Source organism: Palaemon carinicauda, chromosome 22 (genome assembly GCF_036898095.1).
Source record: "Palaemon carinicauda isolate YSFRI2023 chromosome 22, ASM3689809v2, whole genome shotgun sequence".
NCBI lineage: Eukaryota > Metazoa > Arthropoda > Malacostraca > Decapoda > Palaemonidae > Palaemon > Palaemon carinicauda.
In genome coordinates, this window is record NC_090746.1 from 114,829,881 (window position 1) to 114,846,340 (window position 16,460).

General features: G+C 42.0%; 1 protein-coding gene across 2 annotated transcripts in view; it reads left to right on the forward strand.

Annotated features, from left to right (window-relative positions):
• Window positions 1-16,460, forward strand: part of Plod (procollagen lysyl hydroxylase) — a 432,367-nt gene that overhangs the window by 1,052 nt on the left and 414,855 nt on the right. For both annotated transcript variants that reach the window (XM_068346696.1, XM_068346697.1), the window contains exon 2: window positions 7,258-7,346. In XM_068346696.1, the coding sequence (XP_068202797.1) occupies window positions 7,258-7,346 (89 nt within the window). The remainder of the gene's footprint in view (window positions 1-7,257; window positions 7,347-16,460) is intronic.

Below are 16,460 nucleotides of genomic sequence, written 5' to 3' on the forward strand. Positions count from 1 at the left end.
AATAGCCCAAATTGATTTTACTAAAAATGTTTTGAAGGCCTAGATCTTCTGGTTTGCTCATAATGTGTGTAGTAGCCATGATTGGTTTTGGTAAAGGAATCAGTAGAACTTCAAAAGTTCAAAGTTGGAGCAAATGCTTTTTTGTTGACCAGGCGGACATGAGTCTTTTTATAGTTTATTTATGACATATTTGTTTTTGATGTTGTTAATAGTTTATATATGACATGTCTGTTTTGACATTGTTACTTATTTTAGAATGATTTATTGTTAATTTGTTCTCTTCAGTTATTTATTTCCTTATTTCCTTTCCTCACTGGGCTATTTTTCCCTGTTGGAGCCCCTGGACTTATAGCATCTTGCTTTTCCAACTAGGGTTGTAGCTTGGATAGTAATAATAATAATAATAAAAAGAAAGCTTAAGCAAATAAGTTTAACGAACAGTAAAATCACTTGCGTATTAATTTCTAGAGATTAGTATTTCTTTCATTTTCATTTCTGGAGATTAGTATTTCTTGCGTTTTCATTTCTGGAGATAAGTACTTCTTGCGTTTTCATTTCTGGAGATTAGTATTTCTTGCGTTTTTATTTCCGGAGATTAGTATTTCTTTCATTTTAATTTCTGGAGATTAGTACTTCTTTCATTTTCATTTCTGGAGATTAGTATTTCTTTCTTTTTCACTTCTGGAGATTAGTATTTCTTGCATTTTCATTTCTGGAGATTAGTATTTCTTGCATTTTCATTTCTGGAGATTAGTATTTCTTTCATTTTCATTTCTAGAGATTAGTATTTCTTTCATTTTCAAGTCTGGAGATTAGTATTTCTTGCATTTTCATCTCTGGAGATTATTATTTCTTTCATTTTCACTTCTGGAGATTAGTATTTCTTTCATTTTCAATTCTGGTGATTAGTATTTCTTGCATTTTAATTTCTGGAGATTAGTATTTCTTTAATTTTCATTTCTGGAGATTAGTATTTCTTTCATTTTCACTTCTGGTGATTAGTATTTTTTGCATTTTCATTTCTGGAGATTAGTATTTCTTTCCTTATCATTTCTGGAGATTAGTATTTCTTTCCTTATCATTTCTGGAGATTAGAATCACTTGCCTTTCCATTCCTGGAGATTAGTATTAGTGTATTTGCATTTTCCTTTCGGGAGATTACAGTCACTTTTCTTTTCCTTTCGGGAGATAGGGGTTACATGCGTTTCCATTTCTGGAGATTACAATCTCTTAACTTTTAATTTCTATAGATTAGTAGTACTTGCGTTTTAATTTCTGGAGATTATAATCAGTTGCGTTTTCATTTCTGGAGATTAGAATCACTTGTGTTTTCATTTCTGGAGATTAGAATCACTTAACTTTTAATTTCTAGAGATTAGTAGTACTTATTTTTTCATTTCTGGAGATTAGAATCGCTTGCCATTTTATTTCTGGAGATTAGAATCACTTGCCATTTTATTTCTGGAAATTAGAATCACTTGCCATTTTATTTCTGGAGATTAGAATCACATGGCATTTTATTTCTGGAGATTGTTTTGTATTATTTGAGCAAATAACAAAGTTAATTGATGTACTGTATGGTACTTGTCATCCTGTCCCTGTGCACCAATGAGACCAAGTTGATTTAAGAATTTTCAGTGGTAGTTAGGAACAATTTAAATAAGCCTCCTTGTTATCACAGAAACTACTTTTATTGATATTCATGTAGACGATCATTTGTAAGTTGAAAAGTGTAGCCCTTGTTCGGGTTTTATTGATTACACGCAAAGTTAGGTTAGCTACCAATAATGATTGTAATTTCACCTATAAATAAGATTTATATCATATTTACGGGTAGAATATTTAGTTGATTGTAACTACAATTTTACACTGGTAGATTGGAGGACATAAAGAATTTGCTCGAACACTGAATCCATTTTCCCCATAAAAATTAATGTACATAGCCTGAATTGGTTTCCCAGAAAAGGATACTACAGTACTATTATGGGCCAGATTTACACAATGTTTACAACATCAAAGTACAGTACAGTATAGCAAATAAAAGCATAGGAAAAATTAGAAAAAAGTTATAATTAACAGAATCAGTGAGTAAATATGGAATGAATGAATATTAAACTTTACTTTACCCGGAGTATGGAGAGCGGAAGGTGGTGAGGAGGAGTTAGTGTTGCATGGAAAAAGGAGTCCCTTTGTTTGAATAATGTAGGGTATCGGCCCTTCTGTTGTTCCTTCTTTTCTTTGCCTTTTTTTCTAGTACTCTACTAACTGTGATTCACTTGAGGACCTAAAATCACAAGAATAAATGTAATTGATAAAAAAACGGAACAATGTTTTGGTGGTCTGAACTGGATGAGAGCCGCAGTTGAACCAACTCAGTTGTCTTTGCCTTGGGCCATACATGTTCTGTCAAGTTGTTTGATCAATGGGGCAAAGGATTTTGAAAAATTATGTTCAGTCACTGAAATATTCGAGTTCTGGGGTTCGATCTCTAATGTAACACTGTACTGTATTATGAAAATCCATGGAGTGAAGAAAGCTCTGGGTAATAAGAGGATAGATGTGAGAGAGGCAAGAGAGCGTGCTAGAAATAGGAATGAATGACGAGCGATCTTTGACTTTCTGTTTGCTTGGCGATTGTTCAGGTGGAAGGCACATACTGTACTTGTGTTTTGCTTGGATTGACATTGAGTTGCTATCTTTAGTAGTAGGTGAAGAGGTTAATCAGGGTGCTTGACAGTCTTTCTTTGTTAGTGGTAAAGGAGTCTGATTGTGTGGAAATGCACAGGTCATGTGCATATATGTACCTGCTGATGTTTGGTACTGCGGCTGATCATTTGTATAGATGTCAAATATTGTAGGCGGCAGCACTGACCTGTGTGGAAGGCCGTTGTTCTGTATCCTCCATCTGCCATTTAGGCCTATTTCTACGAAGAATCACCGATTGGTAAGGAGGGATTCAATTATGTGGATTATACTGGTGTTCCGTATAGTTTGGGCCACCTTCAGAAGGAGTGTTCCATGGTTTATAGTGTCATATGCTGCCATAAGTCGACAAAGACTGTGCCAGTGATTTGCTTCTTCTCAAAACCTGAGTGCAGCAAGGTTGACCTGGTCTAAAGCCAGTTAGTCTGTTAACAGTTGTTCTTTGATAATTGTTTGGATATGGGCTAGATCATTTGTTCGTGTAATATGTACAAGATGCAGAGTGAGGATATTGGTTAATAGCTTTTGGGGAATGATGGATCTTTCCCGGGTTTCAGCAAAACAACTATTCTCGCTCTTCTTGAAATCTTTTGGATATAGTAGATTGTTGCACAGGAATTGAATAACAACAAGAGCCATGCTTTTATTTTTCTCAAATGTAAGATAATTTCTGTTGTTATTCCATCTAGGCCTGCCTCTTACCCAGATTTGAGAAGTTTCATGACAGAATTTAGTTCTTCTAAGGTGAAAAGTTGGAAGTTGTCATAACTATCTTGCATGATATGGTCCATGACCTGTCTCATTTTCTTTAGGTAACCCCTCTCTTTGTTGTGAGGCTTGCCATTCAGCAGCAGTTGTTGCGGTACCTGGTTGGGATTACGGCTGCTAATTTAGGTTGGGACCTCTTTTCAAAGTTCAACAAACAAAGTAAAGATAAATATTGCAGTAGGTTGTCAATCATGTTTTAAATTTATGATATCAATTAAAAAGGAGCTACATTTATTGTAATTTGTTTTTTCTTACAAAGGTAATGGTTGCTTCATCAAAATTTAGCACTTGTGTAGCAACATTGTAGCACATTGATTTGAATGGAGACATACTTATGCAATTACTGTAGGAAGGAAGTGGCATTATGTCTGAATACCATGGGATTTCTTTAGATTTAGTTGCAAATAAATCAGCTTGGCAGTTCCCTGTCATTGTACTTGGTTACCCATACCTCTTTCCAAATGTGCCAGAGATCCATTCATTAGATGGAGTGTGGCATATTCTGTGGATTAATTATAATTGTAATCCTTTTTATCATGTTAAAAATATAATACTCAACTTGGAAGCAGGGATCTCTAAAGCATCGGACATCTTCCAAAATTAACACAAAGCACACGAACAAAACAAAACACGTCTGACTAACGCAAGTGCTGAAGAGGAATGAAGATGGGGGGTGGGAAGATGCAGGGGTAGAGATGGGGGTATGTTGATGAAGGAGAGGTCTAATTGGTGAAGGATCTATGGTCGTGGTTCAATCATGCCCCAGTTTGGTATACCGACACTCAATGAGTGAGCGAGCTAGGTTTATTCCTGGCATTCCATGCATCTCTTTTTCTCTGGTATTTTCAGCAATAATTATGCCTTAGAAATGGTGCTAGAGGAGCATTTCACTGGGCGACACAGGTCCCTCGCCCAGAAATAGATTTTTCCTTCGTCAAAATCCCTTTATCATGTTAGGGTAGACATTTTTATTTACTAGGTCTATATTCTCTTATAACCGTATATTCTCAATAACGCTTAACCTAACTTAGTGACATGGTCAACTTAGGTGCAGTCGTATTCTTTCGTAATATTGCTACCTCAAGCAGAAAAATTGGTGAGACTGACAAAGTGAATTGTGATTTTGCTGCCATGCACTTTTGAGTTCGTATTTGCTAAGTTACCATTACCTACAGTATAGCCTGTTGTTAATGTTGTACAACTTGCTCACACATCAGTGGGATTACATCATTTTTTGTTGTAGCCGGGACTTACAGGGGACATGTGATGGCAGGACAATTTGTATAAATAACTTCAGGTTTGTATCGTTAGGAAAAATACAAATTACTTTCATTGTCATTTGTTCCGACACTAAACAAACCTTCCGCTATTTGATAGGGATGACTCACCCATTAGGAGGGTAGTAGTCTGACACTTGGCTTGGCCATTGACCTGCATTTTTACCTGTACAGTACAGTATTAGACTGTAACTGGGAAAAAACCTTAAAGTCACCTTGCTAAAGTAAAAACTTTGTGTTATGTGCTAATAGCGGCCTGAGCAGCGTGTATGGTTGTGAAGAACTAGCAATGTGACTGTCTAGGTAAGAATATTCCGAGATTTTAGAAGTAGGATTGTTAAATCAAACATAGACGTTTTCCTATACAAACCTTGCGGGGAGTATCAGGGATGTTTAAAAGTATGAAATCTATGCTAGCTAGGTTACACAAGAGAAGTGAAAGGCCACCGCTAGTCCTTGAGCCTCACCTTCAGATTGAAAGGAATTAACTTTTCCTTCACATCAGCATCGCTCCTCCTTATATGGAGTTTCGAGTCTACAGACTTCTAGTCAGAAAGGATACCTTGATCTAGGACTCCAGGCAGCAGATGTTCACCTGACCTTGATGGCAGGTCTCCCGCTCGTGTTGGCTTCGGCCAGGAGAGTTGGTGAACCCCATAGGCTGCCCTGAAGGTCCCTCATTCACGGCGATGGGCCAGATAATACTCGACCTCGTTTCTGGCAGCTCAGATCCCAGAATCTGAACCTTTTGGTCTGGTAGTTCTTTGCAGCATGACCAATGATCCAGATCAACAGTTATTATGCCACAGAAAAACTGGAGGCCCTACCTCAAGGAAACTACAAGAACTTGCCCCCGAGTGTCATCACTCTTCGTCAGCTCCGAGAAAGTCAAGAGAAGGATCACCAAGAACATGTTCTCGACTCTGATTCACAAGGTCATTGACCAAGCATCAAATCCTTATCCTTCTCCTCATAGAAAAGACCGAGAGCTCATAACGTTAGGAGCAGGAGTACACCCTAGCGTTTTATAAAACTACTCTGTGGCACAGGCATGTAGATGTGTCAAATGACCTTCACTTCCCAATTCCTGCAAGACGTGACCCAAAGGAACATGGAGTCGTTTTCCATGAATCTTATGGTGGCTATACAATAAATGGTTTAAAAACCTCAGGCTCCTTGATGGACAAGTAGCAGATGACGGTAGGCAGAGTTTAACCATGGTTAAGTCTTTTTGTATTTCATCTTCCAGCCTGTTGGGTAACAGCACCTACAGTAATCTACAAACCTGACCTCCGTTGTCTGTTGGTAGAACCATTTCCTTTATGTAACCTGGTACAAGTATAAATAGATAATACTCATTACGTCTCCATACCCCTGGCGAGGTGGGATTTGATAACATCCATAGTACCCTCGGAAGAGTCCGATGACTCGGAGAACCAGTTAGAGTTTAGTATCACAAGCACTCAGCTTGCATAGGGTGCTGATTGTGCATATTTAGCAAGGTGTAAGGGTTCCTACCAATTATATGCTGAGTACATACAGAGAAAACTCCTGGTCAAATGTTGATAAGCCAGATTGGTGCAGACTTCCATCCTCCTTAGGGGTAAATCATCCCCTGTAGATAGCTTTGGTTTGTATTAGTGATGGAACAAATTAGAAATTTGTAAGTAATTTGAGTTTTTCCTAACGTTACAAACCTGTAGCTATTTATACAAATTGGTCCACCAGCACCTATCCCCTTAGAAGTCGTACCTCCAAGCAAAATGGTTACTCAGCTTAAGCGTGTGAGTGAGTTGGGTAGCAAACTAACCCCAACACCCTGCTAACTAGCGTGTAGATGGTTAACCCTTGCTAAAAGTCTTATGGCTCGTCTTTCAGTAATATCCCTCAAAAATAGGTACAGGTTTGTATTGTTAGGTAAAATACTAATTACTTTCAAATTTGTATTTTTCCCAATGATACAAACCTTGAGCTCTTTATACAGATTTGATCTGCCATTACCTATCCCTCTGGAAGTCCTGCCTGCAAGTAAAAGTGATGGTAGGCACAGGTGTGTGCTAGCAGGGTGGCTGGTACTACCTCTGCTAATTAGCGGTAGGTGGTTATAGCTCGCTAAAAGTATTATGGCTAATATAACCTTTGCTGAAAGGATACCCTATAAAGGGTGTTTGTATCGTTGGGAAAATACAAATTACTTCCAAATTTGTTGTTTTACAAGTCTCTGTGTAATTGTAATTATATAAAGATATAAGATTGCGTTAATGTTGTTTATACAGTACAATATTGCATTTACACTTTAATTCATGTGTTAAAAGTAGCTGAAAAATAATGCACTTTTGAAAAATGAAATAGTGTTTCATAAGTTCTTTGTTGGTTTTCATGATTGTCTTTAGTATTCCCAAAAATGTTTAGTAGCTTTGTATGTTAGTAAGTCTGTAAAGAGTGTAAACTCAAGCAGTAGATATTTTAGTAATTTCACATTGATGCAAGATCAAATATTTTCTTTCAGATCTCTTAGTTGTTACTGTAGCCACCAATGAGACTGATGGATATCACAGATTCATGAGATCAACTAGAGTTTATGGATTAAAAGTCATGGTAAGTAAAAAAACTGCTCCAGAAGTCCATATTTCAAACATGTCTAGTTTTCTAATATTCATCATACCATTCCCCATTGATTTAGAAATCGTATAAATTTGAATTAACTTTCAGAATTGTGGTATTATGGGGAAGTGAAGTTTTCATTGACATTATCTTGGAATTCAGTTCCCTACATTTTTATGTACTGTACAGTATTGTTCCATTATTGACTTGATTAGTTTGATTTTATTCCTCCTCTGTTGATATTCGAGTGAGTTTTTGAAATTCAGATTTTGTTAATAGGTCACTTGATATTTATGAACTATATTCTTAATTGAATTTTGTATATTTCCTCCCTTGCATTTTTTGCAAAAGTATATTTTTCCTACAAAAATAGAAACCATTGTCTTTTACATAGAATGATAACAGTGAAGCTGGAATACGGCAATTGAAAATTATAACAAGGTGTTGACAACTAGCTGGTTGCTACCTGCTGGTAGTGGGGAGCCAACAGGCTCCCCATTTGCTCACTGACATATCACTTACTGTAGATATCTTCCGTCAGTGGGGACTGATGTTCTCACTGGGTGGGCTATTGGCAGCTTTTATAATACAATATTTTTCTCTTTCCAGTGTGTCTGTGACTTCAAGAGTGATTGTTTTTGTCTATTAGGAGGCCTGCAGAATTGCTGAAGTGCTCACGCCTAATGTCTGTGGCACTTTTATGAGTACTAAAGAGATGGATCCCTTATCAGTTGTGCCCAGCTTTCAGAGGACACTGGTGCAGCCAGGCCTCCCTTTGCAATGTGTGTCGAGAGTGGTCATTCCCCTATTGGGAGGAGTATAGCAGGAGGAAGAAATAGTAGTTCAAAAGGGATTCTTTGGCTTCAGGGTTATCCTCAAAGATTAAGAATGTCCAACTTCCTTCTTTCACCCTGGTACTCTGCCCTCTTACTCTTCTCCTTTGGTTTCCCGTAATAGAAAATTGAGCAATAGTGGTGACCCCTTAAACCTATGGCAAGCCCTGGGGTTTCTTCCATTTCCCTAGTATAACAGTGGGGCCTCCCTCTTTTCAGAAATGTGATGTGTTAGATTTGCTGTGGCCCTCCTTGGGTATCTAGGGTTCCTCTTTGGAGGAGAAGTTACAGTAGGCTTTGTCCTTCCAGACACCAACAGGAAGCACCTGCTTCGGAGGATGACGGCCCTTTGGTGTCTCCAAGGAAGTTTCCAGTCATCCCCCTGCCATCATCGAAGTCTTCAGAGGGAGACTTGTCTCCCAGGCAATTTTCCTGAGAGAAACGCCCTTTACCCACCCAGAGGACTTCTAAGCGAGTGCCTGACCCTCCCCCTCACAGGAGGTCTCCTCCTGAGCATTCAGTCTTTTTGGAGTGTGCTTGTAGGGTTATTGCACAACCACGGCTAGATCCTTACTCTTTGGAATGTAATCGAAGGTAAACCTTCCACAGGCAAATCTACTCTTATCCACCTTCAGCGGGATCCTACAAGGATAACTTGTCCTCATGCAGAAGTGCCTCATCCAAATTCCCTTAACCATTCAGCGCCTCACTCCTATGTACCTCAACTTTCAGACACACTTCTCCTGTGAACTCTACTCCTAAACGTGCTTCATCCTGACGCGTCACGACCTCCAGATGAGCTTCTCCTGCGAGCTCCACTCCCAGACGCACCTCACCCCAATGCGCCTCAACCTCTAGATGTGCTTCGCTTGCAAGATCCATTTCTAGACACACATCGCCCCAACACATCTTGTCCACAAATCGAGCTTCTTCCAGACGTGGTTTGCCTGTGTGCACCAGGTGCGTATCTGGACGCACATCTCATGATTGCTATAGGAATCCTCCTTATGAATGTACTGTACTAGGTGCATAACTCCTGAACATGCTAGACGCTTCACTCCTGAACATGCTAGATGCATGGCTTTTGAATGTGCCAGATGCGTCTCACCCTAACGAGTTCAACACAGTGACCCTGACCATATGAACCATACTGTACTTCACCAGACAGGTCTTCAAAATCTTATTGGGAATGTGCTTTGCACTCTTCTTCTGGACTCTCAAAACATTCTACTTCAGAACATGCTAACCGCACCTTACCTAAATGTGCCCCAAAATATTCTAGGCTTGTTTTGCATGGACATTCATATTGGTACCCTCACCTTCTGAGGAAGGTACCTGTAGAACACTGCACCACCAGTGCAGCTACGTTCTGAATATCGGCGTTTTACTAAGGGTGAAGTCAAACACTCTTCCTCTGTGGTGTTCATATATTCCATCAAAAAAGCGAGGTTTGACGCTGCAAACAAAAGCAGCAATAAATATACAAAAAAATAATGTAAATATTCATGTAAAACAATATATATACTATAAATATCATGTAAATACAAAATAATGTAAATGATGTAAAATACAATACAGTAATTCCACAGGTAAGGTTCACTTAACATAGAAAATAAACTTACATTTTCCAGACACCGATTTTAATACTAAAATTCCCAGATAACCACTGGTACAAGTTGCTGTACCACCAGATGCATTCAGCCTCCTAGCTAACAGCAACACTGGTCACTTAATACTATGATGAGTACACTGGGCAGCTCAGCACACCACAAGTACTGCAGAACCACAGCATGCAGAAATTTCATGTGCTTTCCAGAGCCTGCCCACGCTGAACTAACAAAGGCGCCAAGGCGGGCATAAATCGCGGCCTTTTGGGCAGATGCCAACAATAACAATACAATATTTTTCAGTACCAACTCAATACTTCTTTTTCATATAAAAAAGTAAACAAAAAATGTATACAGTTTTCCATTCAATAGAAATATTCAATTCAAAATAGTGCACATAAGTATATAATTAAATACAAAACAAACATCAGGCAATCCCGACGCTCGCTTATCCCCTCATCCTTATCATCAACAAAGAAAACGTGTAGCGCCAACTCAACTAAAAACGTAAAACGCTGTGGCATATCCTACACCGCCCCCTATTTTGTAGTATACAAAATACACCGCAAATATGCCACATACACAGCACGCCATATGAGCAGCGCACGGCGTTCACTCTTATTCCAATGGCACTCCACTGTCATCACACTCCGTTTCAAGGAGAAGGCACATTTTCTGCACTGGACGTAAGTACAATCCACACTCGGTCTTAATCTTGGCTTGTCTAACTCGGTTGTCAGAGTCTCGAGTCACTTCCAAGACTCGCCCCAAAGGCCACGAGCCTCTGGGGAGACGTTCATCGGTAGTTAGCACGATGTCGCCAACTTGGATGTCTCGCCGTTGCACGGTCCACTTGTGTCTTTCTTGAAGCAATGGAAGGTACTCCCTCAGCCATCGCTTCCAGAATTGGTCGGCAAGATATTGCGCTTGACGCCAGCGGCGCCTAACATACAAGTCCTTCTGGTCAGTCTTCGTTACTGGGAGCACTGCACTCTTCAGAGTCAACAGCATACTAGGCGTCAACGGCAGTGGACAGTCTGGGTCGTCGTTTACCTTGGTTAGGGGTCTTCCATTCACCAAAGACTCGGCTTCGCTGAACAGAGTCGATAGTGTGTCGTCAGTGGTGACCTGCTGCAGGCAGGTTGCACTGAGAGCTCTTCTCACTGAGCGTATGAGGCGTTCCCAGACTCCACCGAAGTGTGACGCATGTGGCGGGTTGAAATGCCACTCGATGCCCTTAGCTGCTAGGGTTTGGGCAATTTCCTCTTCCTTGAAGTCTTGAAGAGCTTCCTTCAGCTCTCGGTCAGCTGCGACGAGGTTGGTACCGTTGTCTGACCATATTCTCTTGACAGCTCCTCGCCTGGCCGTAAATCTTCTCACTGGATTCACAAAGGAGTCTTCATCCATCGAGCTGAGAACCTCCAGATGAATCGCCCGCACTGTCAGGCAGGTAAAAATGGCTCCCCAGCGCTTCACTGTAGAGCTTCCTTGCTTCACAAAGAAGGGACCGAAGCAGTTTGCCCCTGTATTGGTGAAGGGAGGATCCCCCGGACAGATCCGGTCAGAGGGCAAGTCGGCCATCACTTGATTCACTGGCCGACAACTGAGTCTTCTACAGATGACACAGTCATGTATCACTGATCTAACTACTGAATTTCCATGAACGATCCAGTAGTTTTTTCTTAGTTCAGCCATAAGATGGTTCTGCCCACAATGGCTGTTTGTTTCATGGGTCCATCGCACCATCTTCCTCACAACTGGCGACTTGGATGGAAGAATGATGGGGTGCTTGCAGCTATCACTGATGGTGGCTTCACAGACTCTTCCACCAACCTTCAGCAAGCCTTCTTGTAGAAATGGTCGCAACTTGCAAATCTTGCTGGATTTCTTCACCTTGGAATCCTTCTTGGAGAGTGATTTGATCTCACTCCCATACTCTTGAGCTTGAATCTTCTTCCATATTATGGTTGTTGCACAATTCATCTCGTTTGCAGATAACACTTCTGATCCACTCTTGGTTCCTAATCGCCTCAGTCGAGCGATGATTCGCACTATCTTGGTCCATGAAGAGAACTTGGCAGCAATCTTCTCCACTAAGATTGTTTCCGGCACCACCATGCTGAAGATGGGTGCAGACTGCTTAACTTCTGGATCTCCATCTAGTTCTGCTCGCTTAACATCGTCAGGAAGAGCGGGCCAACTGTCCTGCTCTTGACACAGGAACTCTGGTCCTGTCAGCCACAGCGACGACTCCAGCAAGCTGTCCACATCAAGGCCCGGGGAGGCCAGGTCTGCAGGATTCGCAGAGGTGTTCACATACCTCCAAGCGGTGATGTCACTGAGGTCGCGGATGAGGTTCACACGGTTGTTCACAAACGTGTGGTATCTTGCAGACAGGTTACGGATGTACTTCAGGACAGACGTGCTGTCGGTCCAGAACACTGAGTCACACAACTCCAAATCGAGTTCTGACCTGATCTTGCAATCAAGTTGAGCTGCCACAGCAGCAGCAGTCAATTCCATTCGTGGAATACTCGGTCTCTTGAGGGGAGCTACACGAGCTCGACCCATAACCAGTGTACTGTTCACTTGGTTATTCTTGCTTACCGTGCGCAGATACGTGGCCACACCATATCCTGCCTGGCTTGCGTCCGCAAAATGGTGAAGTTGGTACGATGATACCTCCCCAAAGTCTGGAGGCACCAGGCTTCTTCTGATCTTGAAGTCTCCTAGACACTGAAGCTGGGAAGTCCATCTGCTCCAGCGATTTGCTTCGTCGTTGTTCATTTCTTCGTCCCAAGGTAAGTTGCGACGACACAGGTCTTGTAGTAACATCTTCCCTTTCAGGGTGAAAGGTGCGACAAAACCAAGTGGATCATACAAGGAAGCCACTACAGAGAGAACTCCTCTTCGCGTCCTAGGCTTCTCCTTCAGGTTGATCTTGAAGGTGAACTCATCACTGCTCATGTCCCAGTGGATACCCAAAGCGCACTCCGTAGGCAGCTCGTCCTTACTGAGGTCCAATGTAGCCACTGATTTATCTCTCTCCCCTTCAGGCACGGCAGCGAGAATGCACTTGTTGCTAGATGTCCACTGGTTCAGCCGGAATCCTCCATCAGCACAGAGTCCAATGAGGTCTTTTGTCAATTGGATACAGTCTTCCTCGCTGTCCATTGACTTCAACAAGTTGTCAACGTAGAAGTTGCGTCGTATGGCATGGCAAGCGTCTTCACCATACTTGTCACTATAGTCCAGTGCTGCCTGTCTGAGGCAGAAGTTGACTACACTTGGGGACGATCGCACTCCAAACACATGTGAAGTCATCCTGAACTCTTGAATAGCTTGATTGGTGTCTCCACCTGGCCACCACAGGAAGCGTAGAGTCCCTCTCGTCTTCTGGCACCTTGACTTGATGGAACATTTCTTGTATGTCCGCAGTAACAGCATGTTGTCCTTCCCTGAAGCGCAGCAGCACTCCAGCAAGACTACTTGTGAGATCTGGTCCCTGCATGAGGTGGTCATTGAGTGAGGTCCCAGCATGCTTAGCCTTAAGGTCGAAGACGACCTTAAGCTTGTCCTTGGTAGGGTGTTTGACCCCATGGTGCGCCATGTAGTTCACACGGCCATCACTGCGATTCAGCTTGTCGACTGGGACAAGCTCAGCGTACCCTTTCAAAAGGTACTTCTCTACTTGTTCAACGTATATAGTCTTGTACGTTTCATTTGCCTCAAATTTCTTCTTTAAGAGTGAGCCCTACGTTCTGCCATGGCACGGTTATTAGGTAGAGGCTCAGTGTCACTAAAGGGTAAGCAAGCAACATACTTGCCATCTGTCTGGACAACAGTTTCGTCCAACAAAGACAGGAATCTCTTGTCTTCAAAAGAATCTTCTATCTTTGAGAGTGTCTCTTTCTCCCAAAAGTCTTGGTTGAAGTTGCGTTGCAGAAGTTCTGTTGTATCATCCACAGTGCACACATGGAACAGAGGGGCAGGACCTGAAGTTGATCTGGGTCCTGTTGGGCCGAAAACAACCCACCCTAGCTTGGTCAGGTAGGCAGATGGCTCGTCCTTCAGCCCATGTCGCTGGTCTAGAATCACTCTGTTCAATGTCGTGTCTAGCCAATGTTCAATGTCGTGTCTAGCCCAATGATTAGCTCTACTTGACGATGATCTTCAGGTAGACTTCCTACTTCCAGGTCACTCAGATGTGGCCACTTGGTCAGCCATTCTTGACTCATGGCATGGTCCATAGACACATTGATCTTGTCAGCCACGAACACGTCGGTCACATGCTCTCCTTCATCAGTATTAATATTACCAATGTGTAGGGACAGAACTTCCTTACAAGTGAAAGTCCCTGCTTTAGTTGCCATGATCTGGTTACATGGTCTTCCTTTGAGACCCATTCGGTCTATCAGGCTTCTTGCTGCCAATGTTGGGGCAGCTCCACTGTCGATGAATCCATAGGTTGCATGGATGCCATTTACGAGAACAGGTAAGATCTTCAGCATTGTTCTTCCCTTAGGTAACTGGCTTGCACACACTGAGAACATAGGTTGCACATATGGGGCTGCAGCACTTTTGCCAGCTGTAGCAGTCGCGCCACCTTCTGTAGCACCAACTGCCTTCTCACCGCCCCCGATAGCACTTTTGCCTCCCACATGGGCCGCACCTGTATTGCTTGCAGTCTTAGGTGGACTATGCAGCATGGTATGGTGCTTGTGAGATCCACACTTTTCACAGATGGATGCATCTTCACATTTTGCATATGAATGTTCACCATTAAGACACCTGAAGCAGTATCTTGCCTTCTTTATCACCTCCCAGCGATCTGGAAGCTTCAACCTCTCAAATTTGAAGCACTCTTTAAGTTCATGGTCCTCCTTAGTGCAGAAGGGACACCATTTCCCTCTAGCTGGTGAAGCCGTGTGGTGCACAGGTAAGGTCTTAGGCCTGACAGGCTTGGATGGCTTCTCAGTAGGCTTCGGGGTACGACGGTCGCACTCATAATAAGAGAGATGCTTGGCAATACATGCCTGTTTCTCAATGTACTCTATTAGAGCTGGAAGCTTGAACTTATGTTCCTCGCATTTCGCTACCCATCTCACTCTCAGTTGGTTTGGGAGCTTTTCAACAATCTTCTTCATTGTTTCTTGAAGCTCTATTCGATGGTAGTTATTACCAAGTGCTGCCTTAACTGTCTTCAAACATGCAGCATAATTTTCCAGGCCATCAATATCACCTGCATTAATCTCCTTCCAAACAAATAGCTTCTTGACATAAGCATCTGACAGGTCATTGTCATTCTTGTATTTACGACACAATATCTCCCAAGCACAATCATACCCAATGTCAGTGGGTAGATGGAAACAGTTCTCAATCAGGTTCTTGGGAGTACCATCTAAACAGTTGTATAGATGAGTTAGCCTTCGTGCAGGGTCGTCGGTATTACACTCCACAATCTAGGTGAAAGAATTCTTAAACATGGAGAATTTGGTTAAGTCTCCGCTGAAACGCTCCAGCTTCATCTGTGGCAGCTGCATTCGTCGTGTTAGTTCTTGCTGACTAGCTAGTGTACAATCAAGAGCCTTTACTATTTCAGAAGTTTGCAGATCTGCTTGTGACACATCTCGAGTTAAGGGAACACGTCTTGGCACAAAAGGCGTCGCATCTGGGGCCAATGGAGTTGAATGATGTTTAAGACCCTTCAGGTCATACGTCACACTGTGGACGTTTGTAGGATTCACATCTGCTTCATGAGCCCTGCTGATTCTCCCACTCTCATAGTGAGAATTTACATCACTTCTCCACTGCTCAATCCCTTTGACATCCAACTGAACTGATGAGTCCCTCTTCTCCCGTTGTGAAGCATTACTAGCAGCGGAACCAGCATATGAAGTTCCAACTTCAGACAGTATTTCATACTCTACCTGTAGTTTATCATAGTCTAACTTCAGGCCGTTAATCTCTTCTTGGCTCTTGCGTTTAGCTGCAATTGCTTTGGCTTGCATTTCAATTTCAAGTGTTTTGGCTTGCATTTCAGCTTCAGCTGCAAGTGCTTTGGCTTGCATTTCAGCTTCAGCTGCAAGTGCTTTGGCTTGCATTTCCAAAGCCAATTCCTCTTCTTCTAGCTGTTTTGCTTCCTCAGCTTGCTTAAGCTTTGCTTGCGCCTCAAGCAAGCGCACACGCAGTGCCGACTGGCTGGTCTTTGCTGAAGCTCTTGAAACGGACGACATGGTGACAGATGATAGAGGCTACAACAGACGATCCTTGCAGACACAAGCCTGACGAAGTCCACTTGTCCCACGCTGGCGTTACTTGACCCAGGCTGGAGTATTCGTCAAACTGTAGAACACTGCACCACCAGTGCAGCTACGTTCTGAATATCGGCGTTTTACTAAGGGTGAAGTCAAACACTCTTCCTCTGTGGTGTTCATATATTCCATCAAAGAAGCGAGGTTTGACGCTGCAAACAAAAGCAGCAATAAATATACAAAAAAATAATGTAAATATTCATGTAAAACAATATATATACTGTAAATATCATGTAAATACAAAATAATGCACATGATGTAAAATACAATACAGTAATTCCACAGGTAAGGTTCACTTAACATAGAAAATAAACTTACATTTTCCAGACGCCGATTTTAATACTAAAATTCCCA